The 20,804-nt window shown below is 42.0% G+C and overlaps 1 protein-coding gene across 1 annotated transcript in view; it reads left to right on the forward strand.

Annotated features, from left to right (window-relative positions):
* The window catches only part of ripor3 (RIPOR family member 3), a 54,840-nt gene that overhangs the window by 24,365 nt on the left and 9,671 nt on the right, over window positions 1–20,804 (forward strand). The window contains exons 10-15 of the mRNA XM_084173565.1: window positions 627–772; window positions 9,430–9,559; window positions 17,266–17,943; window positions 18,291–18,439; window positions 20,081–20,240; window positions 20,586–20,715. Of these exons, the coding sequence (XP_084029691.1) occupies window positions 627–772; window positions 9,430–9,559; window positions 17,266–17,943; window positions 18,291–18,439; window positions 20,081–20,240; window positions 20,586–20,715 (1,393 nt within the window). The remainder of the gene's footprint in view (window positions 1–626; window positions 773–9,429; window positions 9,560–17,265; window positions 17,944–18,290; window positions 18,440–20,080; window positions 20,241–20,585; window positions 20,716–20,804) is intronic.

Here is a 20,804-nt window from a genome sequence, read left to right on the forward strand (position 1 = left end):
CTCATACATAGTGTATAACCTTTGACTGGAGCGACATAGGGTCACATAGTGTCATTATACGGTCTGGTCAAAAGTAGCGCAGTACAATAGAAGTAATAGGGTGACATTTTCCCTGTGGAAACTTCATCCAGGCACAGCAGGATCACACATGACAGTACATTCAGATGCTCTCCGGGTGCAAGCCAGCGACCCACACACCAGTGTAAATGTCATATCCTGTCAGGGACGACCATGTGGGTAGTGATGACAAGCTTATTCCTGTCTTTTGTGTGCGGAAGCACAGTGGCATACAGTGCATAATGTGGATTAAGTTACATTCTCTGTGGAAGGGGAAAACAGCATCCCTTCTGTGAAAGAGATATGAAACCCATTTTCTGGCTAAGTGAGGTATCCTTACAAAGGACAAAGGGATTTCCAGTCAAACTAAGTCTAATTGAAGTTGCAGACGTTCGAAGCTTGAAACAGCAGTCTTCAAGTGCATGATAATACACCTTAAAAACAAACAAGTAAATTGCTTTGAATGAAAAGGATGAAGAAAGAAAAAAGTATTCACCTGAAGAATGAGGAGTAATAGATTATTGACCTTGTGTGACGTTTCAACTGACCAATCATGTGTCTCTACTCAGGTAACAGAGGTCAAGGGCCTGGGCTCCCTGCTGGTTGGCATGGTAATGTGTAAGAGTGCTGACTTCTTCATGTCTCGACCCCAGCTCATGGTAGTGGACATCACTGAACTAGGCACCATCAAGCTCCAACTAGAGGTGGTGTGGAAGTAAGTACACCACTTGTTTCAACCGCTAGCCATTTGAAAAATAGTTTACAAGATGTATATTTATATGCAGAGTACGAATTATACCGTGACATTGGGGGGGTCTCTATTTTTTTTCAAAGGTTCAGGTGAATGCACGAAAAACATGTATGGGCCTAATAGTAAAGACATGTATTTTAACGGTAAACATGTATTACCTTTAAATGTGGCATGAACACAACCAGTCATGTTTTCATCTGATTGTCAAACAAATCACTTCAAAAAGTAGGCTACCTGCTCACGTTCGTCCACTCCAAAAATAATTCCAGCATCCAAACAGTGCACTGTGCACCAGCCATTTGATGAATGGAAAGAGACATCTGTTACAAAACACCAAAAAGTGTAATTACATTCGCAGATTCTCATTAGGTCAACACTCTTGTAGCCTACATTTTGCTGACAAATTGAACAGTTAAAAAAAAAAAAAAAAAAAAAACTCGGGACACCTGAAAAGGGGCTGAAATACGGGACGCAAATACAGTTGTGTCTGTCCCGAGCTCATCGGCACGGGAAATTGTGAGGGCCCAGTTGCTGCCTATAGACATAGACTAGAAATCACAGGCCACTTTAAGAAATGGAACACTAGTCCCTTTAATAATGTTGACATATCTTGCACTACTCATCTCATATGTATATGCTGTATTCTATTCTATAATATTCTACTGTATCTTAGTCCATGCCGCTCTGTCATTGCTTGTCCACATATGTATATATTCTTAAATTCCATTCCTTACTAGTTTTGTGTGTATTTGGTATATGTTGTGGAATTGTTAGATATTACTGCACTGTGGGAGCTAGAAGCACAAACATTTCGCTACACCCGCAATAACATCTGCTAAACACGTGTATGTGACAAATACAATTTGATTTGATTTGAAAAAAAAAAAAATTGCACGTTTGCTAGCGAATGCTCAAGACAGACAGAGATGCAGACAGGCGGATTAGAGAGATGAATGTGATTGAAAGAACCTGAACCAACTGTCACTGGTTTAAACCATGACAGAGAGGTGGGGGTGTTTGTTTAATTCAGAATAAACTTTTATTTTCATATTTGGATCAGTATCAGTACACTGCTAATATGGTTATGGTTATAGGGTGCGGAATTATTCCTGATTATACTGAGAAACTAGTGGTGACGTGTGCAGCTAGGAAGGGGAGAAGAGACCTACCTCCCTTGTCGTCCTCTGTAGCTCAGCTGGTAGAGCACAGCGCTTTTAACGCCAAGGTAGTGGGTTCGATCCCTGGGACCACCCATACACAAAAATGTATGCGCGCATGACTGTAAGTCGCTTTGGATAAAAGCGTCTGCTAAGTGGCATTATTATATTATTTATTATTACCTTTGTGAGAATTCAAAACAGTAAAACATTAAAATATCTTCCTTATAAATAAAATACGAAAGTGAAACTAGGCTAAAACTAGGCCCTGTTCAGGTCACATGATCAGGGAAATCTGGGAAATCTGCTGGTTCTTATTTATAGGTCATAGGTCATAGGTTTAGAAGTTGTGTTTTTTTTCTCTGAGAATTTAACGAACGAAGCATGAATTAGATCAATAGAATGATATTTGCAGCTGCTACTCAGACAGTGCTAAACCGATTTAGATAATTTAGGCAGAGGGAGGACTGAAACTGACTGAAACGCAGACCAGACAATTACTGTACCTTCTTCTAACATGACCCAGCTGTGAAGAACAGCTGATCCTACACAGACTACAGACCACATCATCCATCCCCTTCCATGGACACACACACACACACACACACACACACACACCTACACACACACACGCACACAAATGCTCTGACCTTGCACTACGACAGATCAGATTACAGTTGGTATACAGACTCCAGGTGGAGGACATTTCACGGTTTCTCTTCACAGCGCTGGTAGATTAACCAGATCCTAAACCTCGGCCATCAATAACTGCCTTCTGATTGCTCCTCCATTTTGTCATGATGTTTTTCTGACCTGCTTTCTCACACTCAGCACACCAGCCATATAAACTACCTTTTGGTTTACTCTGAGAATGAGTTACACTAAAGATAACTCAATAAGAACTGCTCTTTGCAGTGAAATATGGAGTACCCAGCTAGCACATTTTGTTCCTTGGAAGTTGTGGGAACATACATTTTTGGTTTCCCATTGGTTCTGGGAACATAGCCATACGTTTCCTGACCTGTAAAACAGATCATTTTTTTTAACGTTCTGAGAATGGAAGGGAAAAAGCTGCCTGTTCTGGGAACGTTAATGCATTCGGGCAGGTAGCGTTCTCCTGGCATTTGCCATACCCAGATTCGTCCGTCGGACTGCCAGATGGTGAAGCGTGATTCATCACTCCAGAGAACGCTTTTCCACTGCTCCAGAGTCCAATGGCAGCAAGCTTTACACAACCCCAGCCGACACATGGCATTGCTCATGGTGATCTTATACTTGATGATTTTTACACGCTAAACCGTTGTTGCTCCTAGACGTTTCCACATCACAATAACTGCACTTACAGTTGACCGGGCAGCTCAAGCAGGGCAGAGATGTGATAAATTAGCTTGTTGGAAAGGTGGCATCCTATGATGGTGCCACATTGAAAGTCACTGAGCTCTTCAGAAAGGCCATTCTACTGCCAATGTTTGTCTATGGAGATTGCATCGCTATGTGCTCGATTTTATACACCTGTCAGCAACGGGTGTGGCTGAAATAGCCAAATCCACTAATTTGAAGGGGTGTCCACATACTTTTGTATATATAGTATATTTATTCAATACGGAAAATGTCAAGAACTTTGAAAGTTTCTTCAAGTGCAGTCGCAAAAACCATAAAGCGCTATGATGAAACTGGCTCTCATGAGGACCGCCACAGGAAAGGAAGACCCAGCGTTACCTCTGCTGCAGAGGATAAGTTCATTAGAGTTACCAGCCTCAGAAATTGCAGCCCAAATAAATGTATCACAGAGTTCAAGTAACAGACACATCTCAACATCAACAGTTCAGAGGAGACTGCTTGAATCAGGCCTTCATGGTCGAATTGCTGCAAAGAAACCACTACCAAAGGACACCAATAAGAAGAAGAGACTTGCTTGGGCCAAGAAACATGAGCAATGGACATTAGACCGGTGGAAATCCGTCCTATGGTCTGGAGTCCAAATTTGAGATTTTTGGTTCCAACCGCCGTGTCTTTGTGAGACGCAGAGTAGGTGAATGGATGATCTCTGCATGTGTGGTTCCCACCATGAAGCATGGAGGAGGAGGTGTGAGGGTGTGGGGGTGCTTTGCTGGTGACACTGTCTGTGATTTATTCAAGGCACACTTAACCAGCATGGCTACCACAGCGATATGCCATCCCATCTGGTTTGCGCTTAGTGGGACTATCATTTGTTTTTCAACAGGTCAATGACCCAAAACACACCTCCAGGCTGTGTAAGGGCTATTTGACCAAGAAGGAGAGTGATGGAGTGCTGCATCAGATGACCTGGCCTCCACAATCACCCGACCTCAACCCAATTGAGATGGTTTGGGATGAGTTGGACCGCAGAGTGAAGCAAAAGCAGCCAACAAGTGCTCAGCATATGTGGGAACTCCTTGAAGACTGTTGGAAAAGCTGGTTGAGAGAATGCCAAGAGTGTGCAAATCTGTCATCAAGGCAAAGGGTGGCTACTTTGAAGAATATAAAATATATTTTGATTTGTTTAACACTTTTTTTGCTTATTACATGATTCCATATGTGTTATTTCATAGTTTTGATGTCTTCACTATTATTCTACAATATAGAAAATAGTCAAAATAAAGAAAACCCTTGAATGAGTAGGTGTGTCCAAACTTTTGACTGGTACTGTATATGTAAGTGTGAGTTAGCTAGCACGCTCTAATTGTAATGGTCGCATTAGCTCCCTGCTAATTCACAGTTATTTCCATGCTAACAGACGAACCACGAATCTACAGCCATCAACATACTGTTGTTCTGCACATCTTATGTGCTTCCTTGTGTCTATCGTCAGATACTTATATTTTATTTTATTTTGTAATCTTTTGTCATTGTAATGATATTTGATTACAAATACCCCAGTCTGATATTGACATGCAAGTGATGAATTACGAATCTACAGCCATCAACATACTGTTGTCCTGCAAATCTAATGTGCTTGTGTCTATCGTCAGAATAAACACCAATCGACTGGGATCACTGGCTGGACAGTCATTTCTTTAAAAACACAAAAGAGTTATGAAGTACGATCACATTTGTTACACTAGCATGCCATGTTTTTTAAACTCATAGATAGCTGTTCATTTTAAGTCCATTCAAACAGACCCCATTTCAAAGGAAGAATTTCAAAGTGTATAAGGCCTTTTTACTCCAGCTGATGAATGTTGTATCTCGACACCGCAGAGACACTTTGGGACAAAATGGCCATCGTCTTCGTGACTCTGTATCCAAATGGTTAAATTATATTCCCTTTTTGTTAGATCAGGTGTGGTCAATTAGTGGGCACACCTGAGCACACTTAACAAGATAGAGGATATAGAGAGTTTTGTTGATGCTGAGAACAGAACAGGGACGGTGTGTTCAATAGGGCGATATGGGCGACGCACTGCCAAACGGGAAAAGGAAGGGATTTTTTTTCTAATCAATTATATCACGGCAACAGTAGTTATCAGTGTTGTAATATAGACGCCTGATCTGCCACAGTGCCACTAAATGTCCAATCAGGGTAAAGTCGTGCTTCAAATGGCCCTCCCCCCTTTTGGGGCGATTTCAGTCAGGTTGAAAATCGCCCAGAAGTCTGTCATAGACTCCCATGTAAAATCTATTTTTTTCAAATTTCAGAGCTTCCAATACAATCTCTATGGGTGTCTGAGGGCTTGCACTTACGCGCTTTCGTCATACGTGACGTAACCATGAACGTAACTAAGAAAATAGCGGGTAGCAGCGTCTCTGTTGCGACCTGCAGTGTGGCGTTATCTTATGTTTTTAATTTGTACACTTAGTGGCGTTATTTTATGTTTTTAATTTGTACACTTAGTTTACAAACATTCTGCCAACCATGGATTTCCAGTGGTGGGTTTTGGACTGATCTTGTTGATCGTGTACATACCCGCTACGAACGGACTAAATAATGAAAACGCTGCTGGCAGCGGAATCCAATACAGCTGGGAGTTTTTACTACAATGCAACTCAAATACGAACGCGATGGATATCCCAATGGCCCATCTAATACCTGATTGTCTGCGAGTGGATTACAAACCCAAATGCAAACGTGGAAAACGCGGGGGAATCAGACAACGACTTTACAAAAAATTAAGAACAAACTTCCCTTACCCACCACCTTGCTGATTAATGCTCAGTCACAGAGGGGGAAAGCGGATGAGTTGTCAGCGAATCTGCGCTTCCAACACGAATATCGGGAGGCCTGTTTGCTGGCATTTACTGAGACTTGGCTGGATGACAGAGTCCCGGACAGAGAAGTGGAGCCGGCCGGCTTCACCCTGGTCAGAGCGGACCGCGATCTGACAGTCACAGGGAAAATCGATCCTGGTAAGAGAGCGACTCTGTACCCCCGACATTGAACTGCTTTCTGTGTCACTGCGACCTTACTATCTGCCCCGTGAGTTCCCCCAATTGTTTGTTACCGTTGTGTACTGTTGATAATCACAAGTTTACTGGAGAACTGAGACCAAGTAGAGACTTTGGACAGGGTGGATATGGTATAATAAAGGCAGTTTATTCAGAGGTAAAGATATCTGGAATCGCGTGCACGGACTCGTTCGTCAAACTCTTAGGGAGCTATCTGAAGAGAGCCCCGAAAACATTGTGTGCAGACATTTTATACAATAAATGATGTAGGTTGAATCTAGTAGTTCTGATCTTCTGATTGGTCCTGATGAGTTGGGCGAGGTCCCCTCCACTGTTGCATTGGCTCTGAGTCGGGTTCTCTGTCTTCAAATGTTCAGCCTAAAGAGAGGGGATTTTTGTGTGTGTGTGTGTGTGTGTTTAACAGTGATGATGTGTGTGTGTGTGTGTGTTATCAGTGATGATGATGTGTGTGTGTGTGTGTGTGTGTGTGTCCTCAGAGCAAGAACTCGTGAGTTGGAAGAACTGAGAGACCTATGGCGTGGGTGTTGTCCTTGGCCACCTGCTGACAAGGCTGACAAGATAGGACTCTTTTGTCCATTGTTATAGGATAGGAACAGCATTGATTGAAAACAAACGCCCAACACAAAATGGGTCATGCACAAGATTTTAGTCAGACCAAGCTATAACATTATATATTTACTACGACAGTACATTCAACCAAAAGCTAATATAACAAAGGCATCAGAGATTATTTATAATCTGTCACAGAAACTGGAATCCATCTCCCCAGATCAGTCAATAAATGCTTCTGGTATTGACTTATATGCTGCCCCTGTCTTCATGTTGTTGCTGGACATATCTTTTTTAAAATGTGTGTAGGTCACCTAAATCATCAGAAAAATTGCCCCCCCTGAGAATTTTTTCAGGAGCCGCCACTGGAACAGAATGTATATGTTTCTAAATAACATTCTTAGAACATTCTTTGAGCATTACTAATGTTTTCTTGTGGTTCTTATGGACATGACTTCAAATAGTACCATGAGGAAACCTGCAGAAAACTTTATGCTGAAGTACTGAAATTCTCAAAGAAGAAAATTGTTTCTTAATGTTCTCAAAACAATTTGAAAATATTACTTAAAATAGAACCATAAGGAAAACTGTAAGAAACATTATGCTGAAGTGCTGATTTGATTCTCACAACATTATGTACTAGTTGGGTATCCTGTGTTTTGGGAAGGTCGTATGCAAATTAATTCATAGGACAACCACACACTCACCAAGCTCTAAGAAATATATCGTATTGACCAAATGCAGATCTCTTTGTATGTCTCACTGTTTAAACTGTACATTGGACACGGATTAACCAAAAATGTTTTTACAATTCAAATAGCCGATGAAATAGACTAATTAGATCAACACTTGTTTGTTCTTCAGTTCAACCAACAAACAGTTTAATGCCTGTTACATACAGTACCAGTCAAAAGTTTTAGAACACCTTCTCATTCCAGGGTTTTTCTTATTTTTGCTATTTTCTACATTGTAGAACAATAGTGAAGACATCAAAACTATGAAATAACACATATGGAAACATGTAGTAAGCAAAAAAGTGTTAAACAAATCAAAATATATTTTATATTTCAGATTCTTCAAATAGCCACCCTTTGCCTTGATGACAGCTTTGCACACTCTTGGCATTATCTCAACCAGCTTCACCTGGAATGCTTTTCCAAAAGTCTTGAAGGAGTTCCCACATATGCTGAGCAATTGTTGGCTGCTTTTCCTTCACTCTGCGGTCCGACTCATCCCAAACCATCTCAATTGGGTGGAGGTCGGGGGATTGTGGAGGCCAGGTCATCTGGTGCAGCACTCCATCACGCTCCTTCTTGGTAAAATATCCCTTACACAGCCTGGAGGTGTGTTGGGTCATTGTCCTGTTGAAAAACAAATGATAGTCCCACTAAGCCCAAACCAGATGGGATGGCGTATCGCTGCAGAAAGCTGTTGTAGCCATGCTGGTTAAGTGTGCCTTGAATTCTAAGTAAATCACAGACAGTGTCACCAGCAAAGCACCCCCACACCATAACACCTCCTCCTCCATGCTTTATGGTGGGAAATACACATGCGGAGATCATCTGTTCACCCACACCGCGTCTCACAAAGACACAGCGGTTGGAACCTAAAATCTCCAATTTGGACTCCAGACCAAAGGACACATTTCCACCAGTCTAATGTCCATTGCTCGTGTTTCTTGGCTTAAGCAAGTCTCTTCTTCTTATGTGTCCTTTAGTAATGGTTTCTTTGCAACAATTCGACCATGAAGGCCTGATTCACACAGTCTCCTCTGAACAGTTGATGTTGAGATGTGTTTGTTACTTGAACTCTGTGAAGCATTTATTTGGGCTGCAATTTCTGAGGCTGGTAACTCTAATGAACTTATCCTCTGCAGCAGAAGTAACTCTGGGTCTTCCATTCCTGTGGTGGTCCTCATGAGAGCCAGTTTCATCATAGCGCTTGATGGTTTTTGTGACTGCACTTGAAAAAACGTTCAAAGTTCTTGAAATGTTCCCTATTGACTGACCTTCGTCTTAAAGTAATGATGGACTGTTGTTTCTCTTTGCTTGTTTGAGCCGTTCTTGCCATAATATGGACTTGGTCTTTTACCCCCCCCCCCCCTCCTACCTTGTCACAACACAACTGATTGGCTCACACGCATTAAGAAGGAAAGAAATTCCATGAATTAACTTTTAACAAGGCACACCTGTTAATTGAAATGCATTCCAGGTGACTATCTCATGAAGCTGGTTGAGAGAATGCCAAGAGTGTGCAAAGCTGTCATCAAGGCAAAGGGTGGCTATTTGATTTGTTTAACACTTTTTTGGTTACTACATGATTCCATATGTGTTATTTTGTTGTTGATGATGTCTTCACTATTATTCTACAATGTAGAAAATAGTAAAAATAAAGAAAAACCCTTGAATGAGTAGGTGTGTCCAAACTTTTGACCGGTAGTGTACATTCTTTATCTCTCTCTTCCTCCCTCCCTTCCTTCCTCCCAAGTCCGTTTGACAGTGGGGAGATGAGGCCAATCACCACTGCATCCAGCAGGCAGTCCATCCACAGCAGGAAGGGCTCGGTGTACAGCTGGACCCCTCCCAACACACCCAGCTTCACTGAGAAATACTTCATAGTGAGTGACCCAGAGATAGCCTTGTCCCATACTGTATGTGCTATAGCTTCTATCCTTCGCTGTAATGCTATTGTATGCTATGACAATGAACAATAGAAGAGTTGACCACTTTGGAAATAATAACTGTATTTAATGCTTTCATGTGTTATCCTCTGGGATTGGGACTGTACAGGTGTTGGATCTTAATTTTACCCCTTTTGTCACAAGAGGAAAATAATACTGCAGCAGGAGGATTTGAATAGCTGAATAAATATTTAGAATCACCGTCAAGGGGCAGCTGGAAGCGGTGTTTGTATACAATGCAGTACCATACCTACATTGTACCTTATTTACATTTTTGTCATTTAGCAGACACTCTTATCCAGAGCAACTTACAGTTAGTGCATAATTATTATTTTTTTCATACCCCCTGTGGGAATCGAACCCACAACCCTGGCGTTGCAAACGCCATGCTCTATCAACTGAGCTACATCCCTGCCGGCCATTCCCTCCCCTACCCTGGACGACGTTGGGCCAATTGCATGCCGCCACATGGGTCTCCCGGTCGCGGCCGGCTACGACAGAGCCTGGATTCTAACCAGGATCTCTAGTGGCACAGCTAGCACTGCGATGCAGTGCCTTAGACCACTGCGCCACTCGGGAGCCTTACGTAGGCTACGTGCAAGCTACAGCACGTCTCGTGTGAATTCTTATGTGGATTATAATAAATTGACATATTTGTAGGGGGTAGATGTATTTTTTGTCAGGGAAAATCTGTTTTTTTCTGTCAATTGCTTTATTATACTGTATGTTGAAGGCAAGCAATAGGCAGAATAAATGATTGGTTTCCTCAGTGCCTGTGTGGTCCAGTGGTTACAGCCACTGACCCTGGCACACATATGCCAGGCACACATACAGTGGGGAAAAAAAGTATTTAGTCAGCCACCAATTGTGCAAGTTCTCCCACTTAAAAAGATGAGAGAGGCCTGTAATTTTCATCATAGGTACACGTCAACTATGACAGACAAAATAATCCAGAAAATCACATTGTAGGATTTTTAATGAATTTATTTGCTAATTATGGTGGAAAATAAGTATTTGGTCAATAACAAAAGTTTCTCAATACTTTGTTATATACCCTTTGTTGGCAATGATACAGGTCAAACGTTTTCTGTAAGTCTTCACAAGGTTTTCACACACTGTTGCTGGTATTTTGGCCCATTCCTCCATGCAGATCTCCTCTAGAGCTACTACTGTGGCAATTTAGCCAACACATTGTATGAATGGAAACTGTTTATGTTATCCAAAAGTGTCTGGTATGGTCATTTGTTATCAAGATCAGGGGTAAAATATCCCTGGACTGTTCATATTTTAAATGTGTAACTAAATCAAGTCAATCAAGTTATTTGTGCCAAAAGGGCATGGCCCGGAATCAAACCAACAGCGACACAGTAGGCCTATACATGTAGTATATATGTATACTATATGTAGTAATTACAGACCTCTACATGCTTTGTAAGTAGGAAAACCTGCAAAATCGGCAGTGTATCAAACCACTTTATTATTATTTTTTAAATATTTTTAATTTTAATTTGTTTTATATACAGTGGGGAGAACAAGTATTTGATACACTGCCAATTGTGCAGGTTTTCCTACTTACAAAGCATGTAGAGGTCTGTAATTTTTATCATAGGTACACTTCAACTGTGAGAGACGGAATCTAAAACAAAAATCCAGAAACTCACATTGTATAATTTTTAAGTAATGAATTTGCATTTTATTGCATGACATAAGTATTTGATCACCTACCAACCAGTAAGAATTCCGGCTCTCACAGACCTGTTAGTTTTTCTTTAAGAAGCCCTCCTGTTCTCCTCTCATTACCTGTATTAACTGCACCTGTTTGAACTCATTACCTGTATAAAAGACACCTGTCCACACACTAAATCAAACAGACTCCTACCTCTCCACAATGGCCAAGACCAGAGAGCTGTGTAAGGACATCAGGGATAAAATTGTAGACCTGCACAAGGCTGGGATGGGCTACAGGACAATAGGCAAGCAGCTTGGTAAGAAGGCAACAACAGTTGGCGCAATATTAGAAAATTGAAGAAGTTCAAGATGACGGTCAATCACCCTCGGTCTGGGGCTCCATGCAAGATCTCACCTCGTGGGGCATGAATGATCATGAGGAAGGTGAGGAATCAGCCCAGAACTACACGGCAGGACCTGGTCAATGACCTGAAGAGAGCTGGGACCACAGTCTCAAAGAAAACCATTAGTAACACACTACGCCGTCATGGATTAAAATCCTGCAGCGTACGCAAGGTCCCCCTGCTCAAGCCAGCGCATGTCCAGGCCCGTCTGAAGTTTGCCAATGACCATCTGGATGATCCAGAGGAGGAATGGGAGAAGGTCATGTGGTCTGATGAGACAAAAATAGAGCTTTTTGGTCTAAACTCCACTCGCCGTGTTTGGAGGAAGAAGAAAGATGAGTACAACCCCAAGAACACCATCCCAACCGTGAAGCATGGAGGTGGAAACATCATTCTTTGGGGATGCTTTTCTGCAGAGGGGACAGGACGACTGCACCGTATTGAGGGGAGGATAGATGGGGCCATGTATCGCGAGATCTTGGCCAACAACCTCCTTCCCTCAGTAAGAGCATTGAAGATGGGTCGTGGCTGGGTCTTCCAGCATGACAACGACCCGAAACACACAGCCAGGGCAACTAAGGAGTGGCTCCTTAAGAAGCATCTCAAGGTCCTGGAGTGGCCTAGCCAGTCTCCAGACCTGAACCCAATAGAAAATCTTTGGAGGGAGCTGAAAGTCCGTATTGCCCAGCGACAGCCCCAAAACCTGAAGGATCTGGAGAAGGTCTGTATGGAGGAGTGGGCCAAAATCCCTGCTGCAGTGTGTGCAAACCTTGTCAAGACCTACAGGAAACGTATGATCTCTGTAATTGCAACCAAAGGTTTCTGTACCAAATATTAAGTTCTGCTTTTCTGATGTATCAAATACTTATGTCATGCAATAAAATGCAAATTAATTACTTAAAAATCATACAATGTGATTTTCTGGATTTTTGTTTTAATTTCCGTCTCTCACAGTTGAAGTGTACCTATGATAAAAATTACAGACCTCTACATGCTTTGTAAGTAGGAAAACCTGCAAAATCGGCAGTGTATCAAATACTTGTTCTCCCCACTGTATATAAAACAAATTAAAATTAAAAATATTTAAAAAATAATAATAAAGTGGTTGTCCCACTGGCTATCATAAGGTGAATGCACCAATTTGTAAGTCGCTCTGGATAAGAGCGTCTGCTAAATGACGTAAATGTAAATGTAAATGTAATATTTATATACATATATATATATATACATACATACATACATACACATACACATACACATACATACAATTGAAGTCATTAAAACTCATTTTTCAACCACTCCACAAATTTCTTGTTAACAAACTATAGTTTTGGCAAGTCGGTTAGGACATCTACTTTGTGCATGACACAAGTCATTTTTCCAACAATTGTTTACAGACAGATTATTTCCCTTATAATTCACTGTATCACAATTCCAGTGGGTCAGAAGTTTACATACACTAAGTTGACTGTGCCTTTAAACAGCTTGGAAAATTCCAGAAAATGATGTCATGGCTTTAGAAGCTTCTGATAGGCTAATTGACATCATTTGATTCAATTGGAGGTGTACCTGTGGATGTATTTCAAGGCCTACCTTCAAACTCAGTGCCTCTTTGCTTGACATCATGGGAAAATCAAAAGAAATCAGCCAAGACCTCAGAGAAAAATGTGTAGACCTCAACAAGTCTGGTTCATCCTTGGGAGCAATTTCCAAACGCCTGAAGGTACCACGTTCATCTGTAAAAACAATAGTACGCAAGTATAAACACCATGGGACCATGCAGCCATCATACCGCTCAGGAAGGTCTCCTACAGATGAACGTACTTTGGTGCGAAAAGTGCAAATCAATCCCAGAACAACAGCAAAGGACCTTGTGAAGATGCTGGAGGAAACAGGTACAAAAGTATCTATTTCCACAGGAAAACAAGTCCTATATCGACATAACCTGAAATGCCGCTCAGCAAGGAAGAAGACACTGCTCCAAAACCTCCATAAAAAAGCCAGACTACGGTTTGCAACTGCACATGGGGACAAAGATCTTACTTTTTGGAGAAATGTCCTCTGGTTTGATGAAACAAAAATAGAACTGTTTGGCCATAATGACCATCGTTATGTTTGGAGGAAAAAGGGGAATGCTTGCAAGCCGAAGAACACCATCCCAACCGTGACGCACGGGGTGGCAGCATCATGCTGTGGGGGTTCTTTGCTGCAGGAGGGACTGGTGCACTTCACAAAATAGATGACATCATGAGGAAGGAAAATTATGTGGATATATTGAAGCAACATCTCAAGACATCAGTCAGGAAGTTAAAGCTTGGTCGCAAATGGGTCTTCCAAATGGACAATGACCCCAAGCATACTTCCAAAGTTGTGGCAAAATGGCTTAAGGACAACAAAGTCAAGGTATTGGAGTGGCCATCACAAAGCCCTGACCTCAATCCTATAGAAAATGTGTTGGCAGAAATGAAAAAGCGTGTGCGATCAAGGAGGCCTACAAACCTGACTCAGTTACACCAGCTCTGTCAGGAGGAATGGGCCAAAATTCACCCAACTTGTTGTGAGAAGCTTGTGGAAGGCTACCCGAAACGTTTGACCCAAGTTAAACAATTTAAAGGCAATGCTACCAAATACTAACTGAGTGTATGTAAACTTCTGACCCACTGGGAATGTGATGAATAAATCATTCTCTCTACTAATATTCTGACATTTCACATTCTTAAAATAAAGTGGTCCTAACTGACCTAAGACAGGGAATTTTTACTAGGATTAAATGTCAGGAATTGTGAAAAACTGAGTTTAAATGTATGTAAACTTCTGACTTCAACTGTACATATAAACACATATACAGTGGGGAGAACAAGTATTTGATACACTGCCGATTTTGCAGGTTTTCCTACTTACAAACATGTAGAGGTCTGTAATTTTTATCATAGGTACACTTCAACTGTGAGAGACGGAATCTAAAACAAAAATCCAGAAAATCACATTGTATGATTTTTAAGTAATTAATTTGCATTTTATTGCATGACATAAGTATTTGATCACCTACCAACCAGTAAGAATTCCGGCTCTCACAGACCTGTTAGTTATTCTTTAAGAAGCCCTCCTGTTCTCCACTCATTACCTGTATTAACTGCACCTGTTTGAACTCGTTACCTGTATAAAAGACACCTGTCCACACATTCAATCAAACAGACTCCAACCTCTCCACAATGGCCAAGACCAGAGAGCTGTGTAAGGACATCAGGGCCAAAATCCCTGCTGCAGTGTGTACAAACCTGGTCAAGACCTACAGGAAACGTATGATCTCTGTAATTGCAAAGTTCTGCTTTTCTGATGTATCAAAAACTTATGTCATGCAATAAAATGCAAATTAATTACTTAAAAATCATACAATGTGATTTTCTGGATTTAAGTTTTAGATTCCGTCTCTCACAGTTGAAGTGTACCTATGATAAAAATTACTGACCTCTACATTCTTTGTAAGTAGGAAAACCTGCAAAATCGGCAGTGTATCAAATACTTGTTCTCCCCACTGTACATATCCTTTTTTAAATATATTTCCCTTTATTACTTTCCAACCCCACCACCCCTTCCCTAATTGGAGTAAACTAGTGAACAACAACGCTTAGGCCTCTACTTCCAGCTTATACATACTATATACATTTTATGGACACAGTCAATTTTACAATAATTCTATTTTGCTTTTTTTTACTCCTGAACTTCCTCTACCCTCAACCTCTCCGATCATTTTCATGATGTCCATCCGGTTTGCTTCTATATGCCATATCTCTCCAACTGTGCTCCTTCACAAAAGCTCTCAACCTATAACCTATATACTTATTATGGACGCAGCCTGCCCTACATTAGTTATCTTGTTGTTATTAGTTGTTGTTAGTTGTTATTAGTCCCATCCTTCAGTTCTATTCAACACCTCCCATCTATCTCTTAACACCATCCATATTGGATTACTATTTGCCATATATTTTTTAACTGCACTGTGATGTTTCATAGGTTGGTGATCCCGTAGAGGTTAATTAAAGAGCATTAGTTCACTTCAAATTATGGATTATGCTCAACAAGCTGTAATGGCTATTGTAATAGGAGAAATTTACTGTAATGCTTTGTAGGTTGGTGTTTTATGCTGTATTTGTTGGGTTTAGATTGCTAGGTTGCTAGATTACGGAGATTTCATTTATAGATCGGCAGTTAAGGGTGCTCTCGAGCAGCCATCAGATTTGCCACCAATGCTCCTTATAGGACACGTCACTGCGCTCTATACTCCTCTGTAAACTGGCCATCTCTGCATACCCGTCGCAAGACCCACTGGGATGCTTATTTATAAAACCCTCTTAGGCCTCACTCCCCCCTATCTGAGATAGCTACTGCAGCCCTCCTCCTCCACATACAACACACGTTCTGCCAGTCACATTCTGTTAAAGGTCCCCAAAACACACACATCCCTGGGTCGCTCCTCCTTTCAGTTCGCTGCAGCTAGCGACTGGAACAAACAGCAAAAAACACTCGAACTGGACAGATTTATCTCCATCTCTTCATTCAAAGACTCAATCATGGACACTCTTACTGACAGTTATGGCTGCTTCGCGTGATGTATTGTTGTCTCTACCTTCTTGCCCTTTGTGCTGTTGTCTGTGCCCAATCATGTTTGTACCATGTTATGCTGCTACCATATTGTGTTGCTAACATGTTGTGTTGCTACCTTGTTGTTGTCATGTCGTGTTGCTACCATGCTTTGTTGTCATGTGTTGCTGCCATGCTATGTTGTTGTCTTAGGTCTCTCTTTATGTAGTTTTGTGGTGTCTCTCTTGTCGTGATGTGTGTGTTTTTTTGTTTTTTTTTCAGCCCCTGTCCCCGCAGGAGGCCTTTTGCCCTTTGGTAGGCCGTCATTGTAAATAAGAATTTGTTCTTAACTGACTTGCCTAGTTAAGTAAAGGTTAAATAAAATAAAATTAGATGTTTTCCCAAGCATGTCTCCCATGCACCTGTGCAATCCAGGAATCTGGAATGTGTCTCCAGTCCAGATGCCAGGTCTGGACGCATGGATGCAGCACATTTAACACCAAAATAGTTTGTTTTTCATGATGTCTCACTCCTCATCCCCCCTTTTCTCTTTAAACTCTTGAAAAAGGGTGCTACCTTGCACCATGAGGGTTATTTGTCTTATCCTTATGTAACAGTTAGCTTCCGTCCATCTCCTTGCCCCATCCTGGACCCTCTGAACACATCGACAAATGTCACTCAGGAAGCATCGTAACCTGTAATTTCACAAAAGCCGCAGCTCTGGCAGAGCAAGGAAAACAACTGCTTCTAGGTTTCAGAGTGTGTGACGTCATCGATTTAAAGTTACTAGCGCGCACCGCTAACTAACTAGCCATTTCACATTGGCTACACATATAGGGGACTGCTTTCTGGTGCTATAGAACCCTCTGATAAAGGTTTTTCCATAGAGATCCTAATAATTCTATGGGGCTTTCCAAGAACTACCCTTCTAATAGATCTCTAAAGAACCATTTTGAAACATGGCTAATATATCTTTGGTCTTCTATCTAGTCCATGGTACGACAGCTCCAGCACGACCCAGAGGGCTCCTTCTCCCTGGTTTCACGGGAGTCTCGAGGGGTGTCTCTACTCAGCTACCTTGCTGACACCTCCCAGGCCCTCAACCCCACCCCCACCTACAGCCAGGGGGGCAGCCAGACCCAAATCAGCCTGATGGAGGACCTAGTCTCAGAGAGCAGCCCCCCAGAAGAGAGGACGTCGAGGGGACTTCCAGGGACTTCCGAGACAGGGGACGAGTGGCCCCCCACCGACCCGGACACTGGCCTCTCCTCTCCCTCCACACCCGGGGAGACGAAGCGGGGGTCCCTGCTAGCCCTGCAGCAGCGGTACAGCACTCCGGACATCCTCAGGCAGAATGGAGGAGGCCCCAGCCCCAGTTCCAGCCCAAGTCCTGGTAGAGAGACAGACACTGAGACTGTTCCAATAAGGAGCAGCAAGGAGGAGCCAGGTGTGGAGGTGGAGGTGAGGCTGGGGTACGGGGACAGTAAGGAGCAGGAGAAGGAGGCTCTAGCCAGGCCGGTGGTGACCAGTAACCAGCACAAGGGTCAGGCTCTGAGGATCAGTGCTCTGCTAGGGGAGCTGGAGTCCGCTCTACAGGGCCAGGAGTGCACAGAGAGGGAGCTGAGGACACTAGACAACCAGATCCTGCACCTCAACACCATATTAAAAGTGAGTGCATAGAGAATGCATGGACACAGGCTGTAACCTTTCAAACCCCTTTAACCCTTTGAAGCCGTTTCCCCCGACTTTCACTCTCCTAACAAATGTTGTTTATGATATTCTAATCCCTGTGAACAAGCATGTATAATAGAATGTATGGACAGAATGTTGAAGCCATTTACTGTAACACACTATCCCCTCCTGAATGAATTTAAGTTGGAACTAATTTGAGTTTACAGCAATTGAGAGAGCTGTTTTAATACGTGGAGGTGTGTGTGTTTGTGTCTGTGTTCATGCATTCATGCTTGCGTGCCTGTGTGTGTGTGTGTATCTGCACGTGTGTGTCATCCTCTCAGAATGACCTTTCCTTGCTGAAGAGCTCCTCTGCCGAGACACTGGCTGTGGAAGAGGAGGAGGTGCTGGAGAGTTTTGACTTCCTCTCCACAGACTTCAATGCTGATGAAGACGTCTCCTGTATGGGCAGCGTGCGCCTCAAAGACACAGGGTGGGTTATGAAGAGTCCTCATGAACGTACTCCCATTCAGCCATAGATGAGACTGTAGACAGTGGTGTAGTGGAGGGTATACGCAGGTATACGCCGTATAGCCTACCCACTTATTTGTCAGTGGGCATTGGGTATACTCACTTCTTAATCCCCATGATGCGTATCAAAGTAGTGTTGTGGAGGTATATGCTGTATCAATTAATAAGGTTGATGGAACAGATCAGAATATTTAGCTTAAAATGTTGATAAATTATTATTTCTTCACATTTTAGGCGCAGCAATGTGCACACAGTTGTAGGCCTATACACGCAAATGTTCAAAAATGCAATGTGTGGGAAAACACTGTTCTAAAATGCACACCGCACATTCAAACGGTTTCATGGACAAAGATGGAAAATCCATTTGAAATTTAGAAAGAGGGGAGATCTAAAGATGCAACAGCTATCATGGGTTGCTAATATGACTATAATGCCTTTGGCTGCTAGACAATGAACGAAAGTTGAAAGAAAACCAATAGAACACTCATGAGAAAGTCTTTATAAAAGAATTGCCTCCACGTTTCTATGGTGGGATTTTGGCTATAGGCTACTTTGAAGCAAGGTAAGACATGCCTCATAATATGAAGTAGTACATCCAGGTTTCAAACAATGAAGGAACAGGAAAAATATAGCAATGCTAATGATACGCCTGACCATCTTTTGGTAGATGGAAAGGCTTTCTCAAAAACCTTCTCAATTAAATGTTTACTAGCTACAAAGTAACCTATACCTACCTGGCAGAATGATATCATGATTATTTGCAAAAATTCTTTGTGCTACAGAAACACTGCTAACCAAACAACTGTGCTAGGTGCCTGTGCACTTGAATGAAAGGGTAACTACACCCAAAGAATCACGTCTTAGATTTTTCCCAGACCTCATAAGTGGTCTCCTGATATGGTTTAAGCATTGTTATGCATTCCAGGTTGATGCTGGAGACGGCAGACTTGCTCTCTGTCAATGACAGTAAGTAGCCATTCTGGGTTTTTTAAATAAAAAAAGTGTGACTTTAAGAGCAAAAACCTGGAGAAAAAATAAGGGGAAAATTCTGAAACCTGTGATTTTCTGCCACAGTTGACAGCCTCATTTATCTGTTTCAGTTGTAGGCCTACTATTAGCCTGCTTTCACAGTTGGGTTGGTCTGACTGTGAACGACCAATATGGGATTTATAATTGTAGGTTATTCACACAGGGTGCCTTTCCTTCGTTAGGTACATTTTTGGCAACATAAGAGTATACCCACTTCTCTAAGCTACAGCACTGACTGTAGATGAGACTAGCAGAGTAGCTTCATGGAGAAATATCCTACCCGCCCCCTTGTGGATGTGTAGCGCTGTTGAATATGGGATAAATATTGGAAATCTATCATGAGATAGAGTAGCATAAATCCATGATCCCCATTTCAATCATACACATTTGTGAAATGTGATTTATTTTTTCTATCACACTATAATGACGTGGATTAATGTATAGTCTGTGGATCACCCAACCTGAGATAAGTACAGTAGGCCCACACTGTAGTATTTGGACCTACTGTAGGCCCTACTGTATTCCACTATGTATCTTTCATCCAATATTTTCATGTGTCTCTTTCATCCAATAGAATCAGCTCATTCCAGGAGAGCACGCTGAGGAGCCTTGGGCTTTTCTCTCAGGAAATCCAATCACGAGAGAAGCGGGATGTTGCACCACTGACCACTGGGAACTATAGTCTGGACCATGCTCTGGAAACACACCTGGGCATCTGCACTCTACTGCTGGAGGTATGAGGCCTGTCCAATACTGTCAAACACAAGACGGCCATTTTGGTTGTTAATAGTCTGTGTTTCAATTATTTGTCCTTTCTCCCTAATTGTGAGATCATGTACTTTTGGTGCAAGCATTGGATTGGTGTAAGCATGGTCCAGCAGTCATTTCCTTTTAAATCCAATGGGTAAGTGAACAAGTGCATTCTTCAGGGGAAAGGACAGATAATTGGGACGCAGGGAATAGTTTTCCTTTAAAAACAAAGTAATGGTAATAGTAGTAGTTACAGAAATAGTGAAAATTCAAGGTGTAACTATGCAGCCTAACATTGAAAGTGTGTAATCAGTGGCTTTGATTTACAGGCAATGAGGAATTCAGAGTCAGCGGTAGTTCACAGGGACATTTTGGAAGAGATGTCACTCCAAGCAGAGGTACTTGAAAAAGTGAGCAGGTTGATGCTGGAGACGGCAGACATGCTCTCTGTCAATGACAGTAAGTAGCCATCTTCTCTCTTAAATGCTTTGTTTTGAGTTTTAGGGACTGGTTCAACTATTAAAAAAAAAAAATGGGGGGGAAATGAC

The sequence above is a fragment of the Coregonus lavaretus genome (assembly GCF_964263955.1).
Source record: "Coregonus lavaretus genome assembly, chromosome: 12".
In the NCBI taxonomy this organism is placed as follows: domain Eukaryota; kingdom Metazoa; phylum Chordata; class Actinopteri; order Salmoniformes; family Salmonidae; genus Coregonus; species Coregonus lavaretus.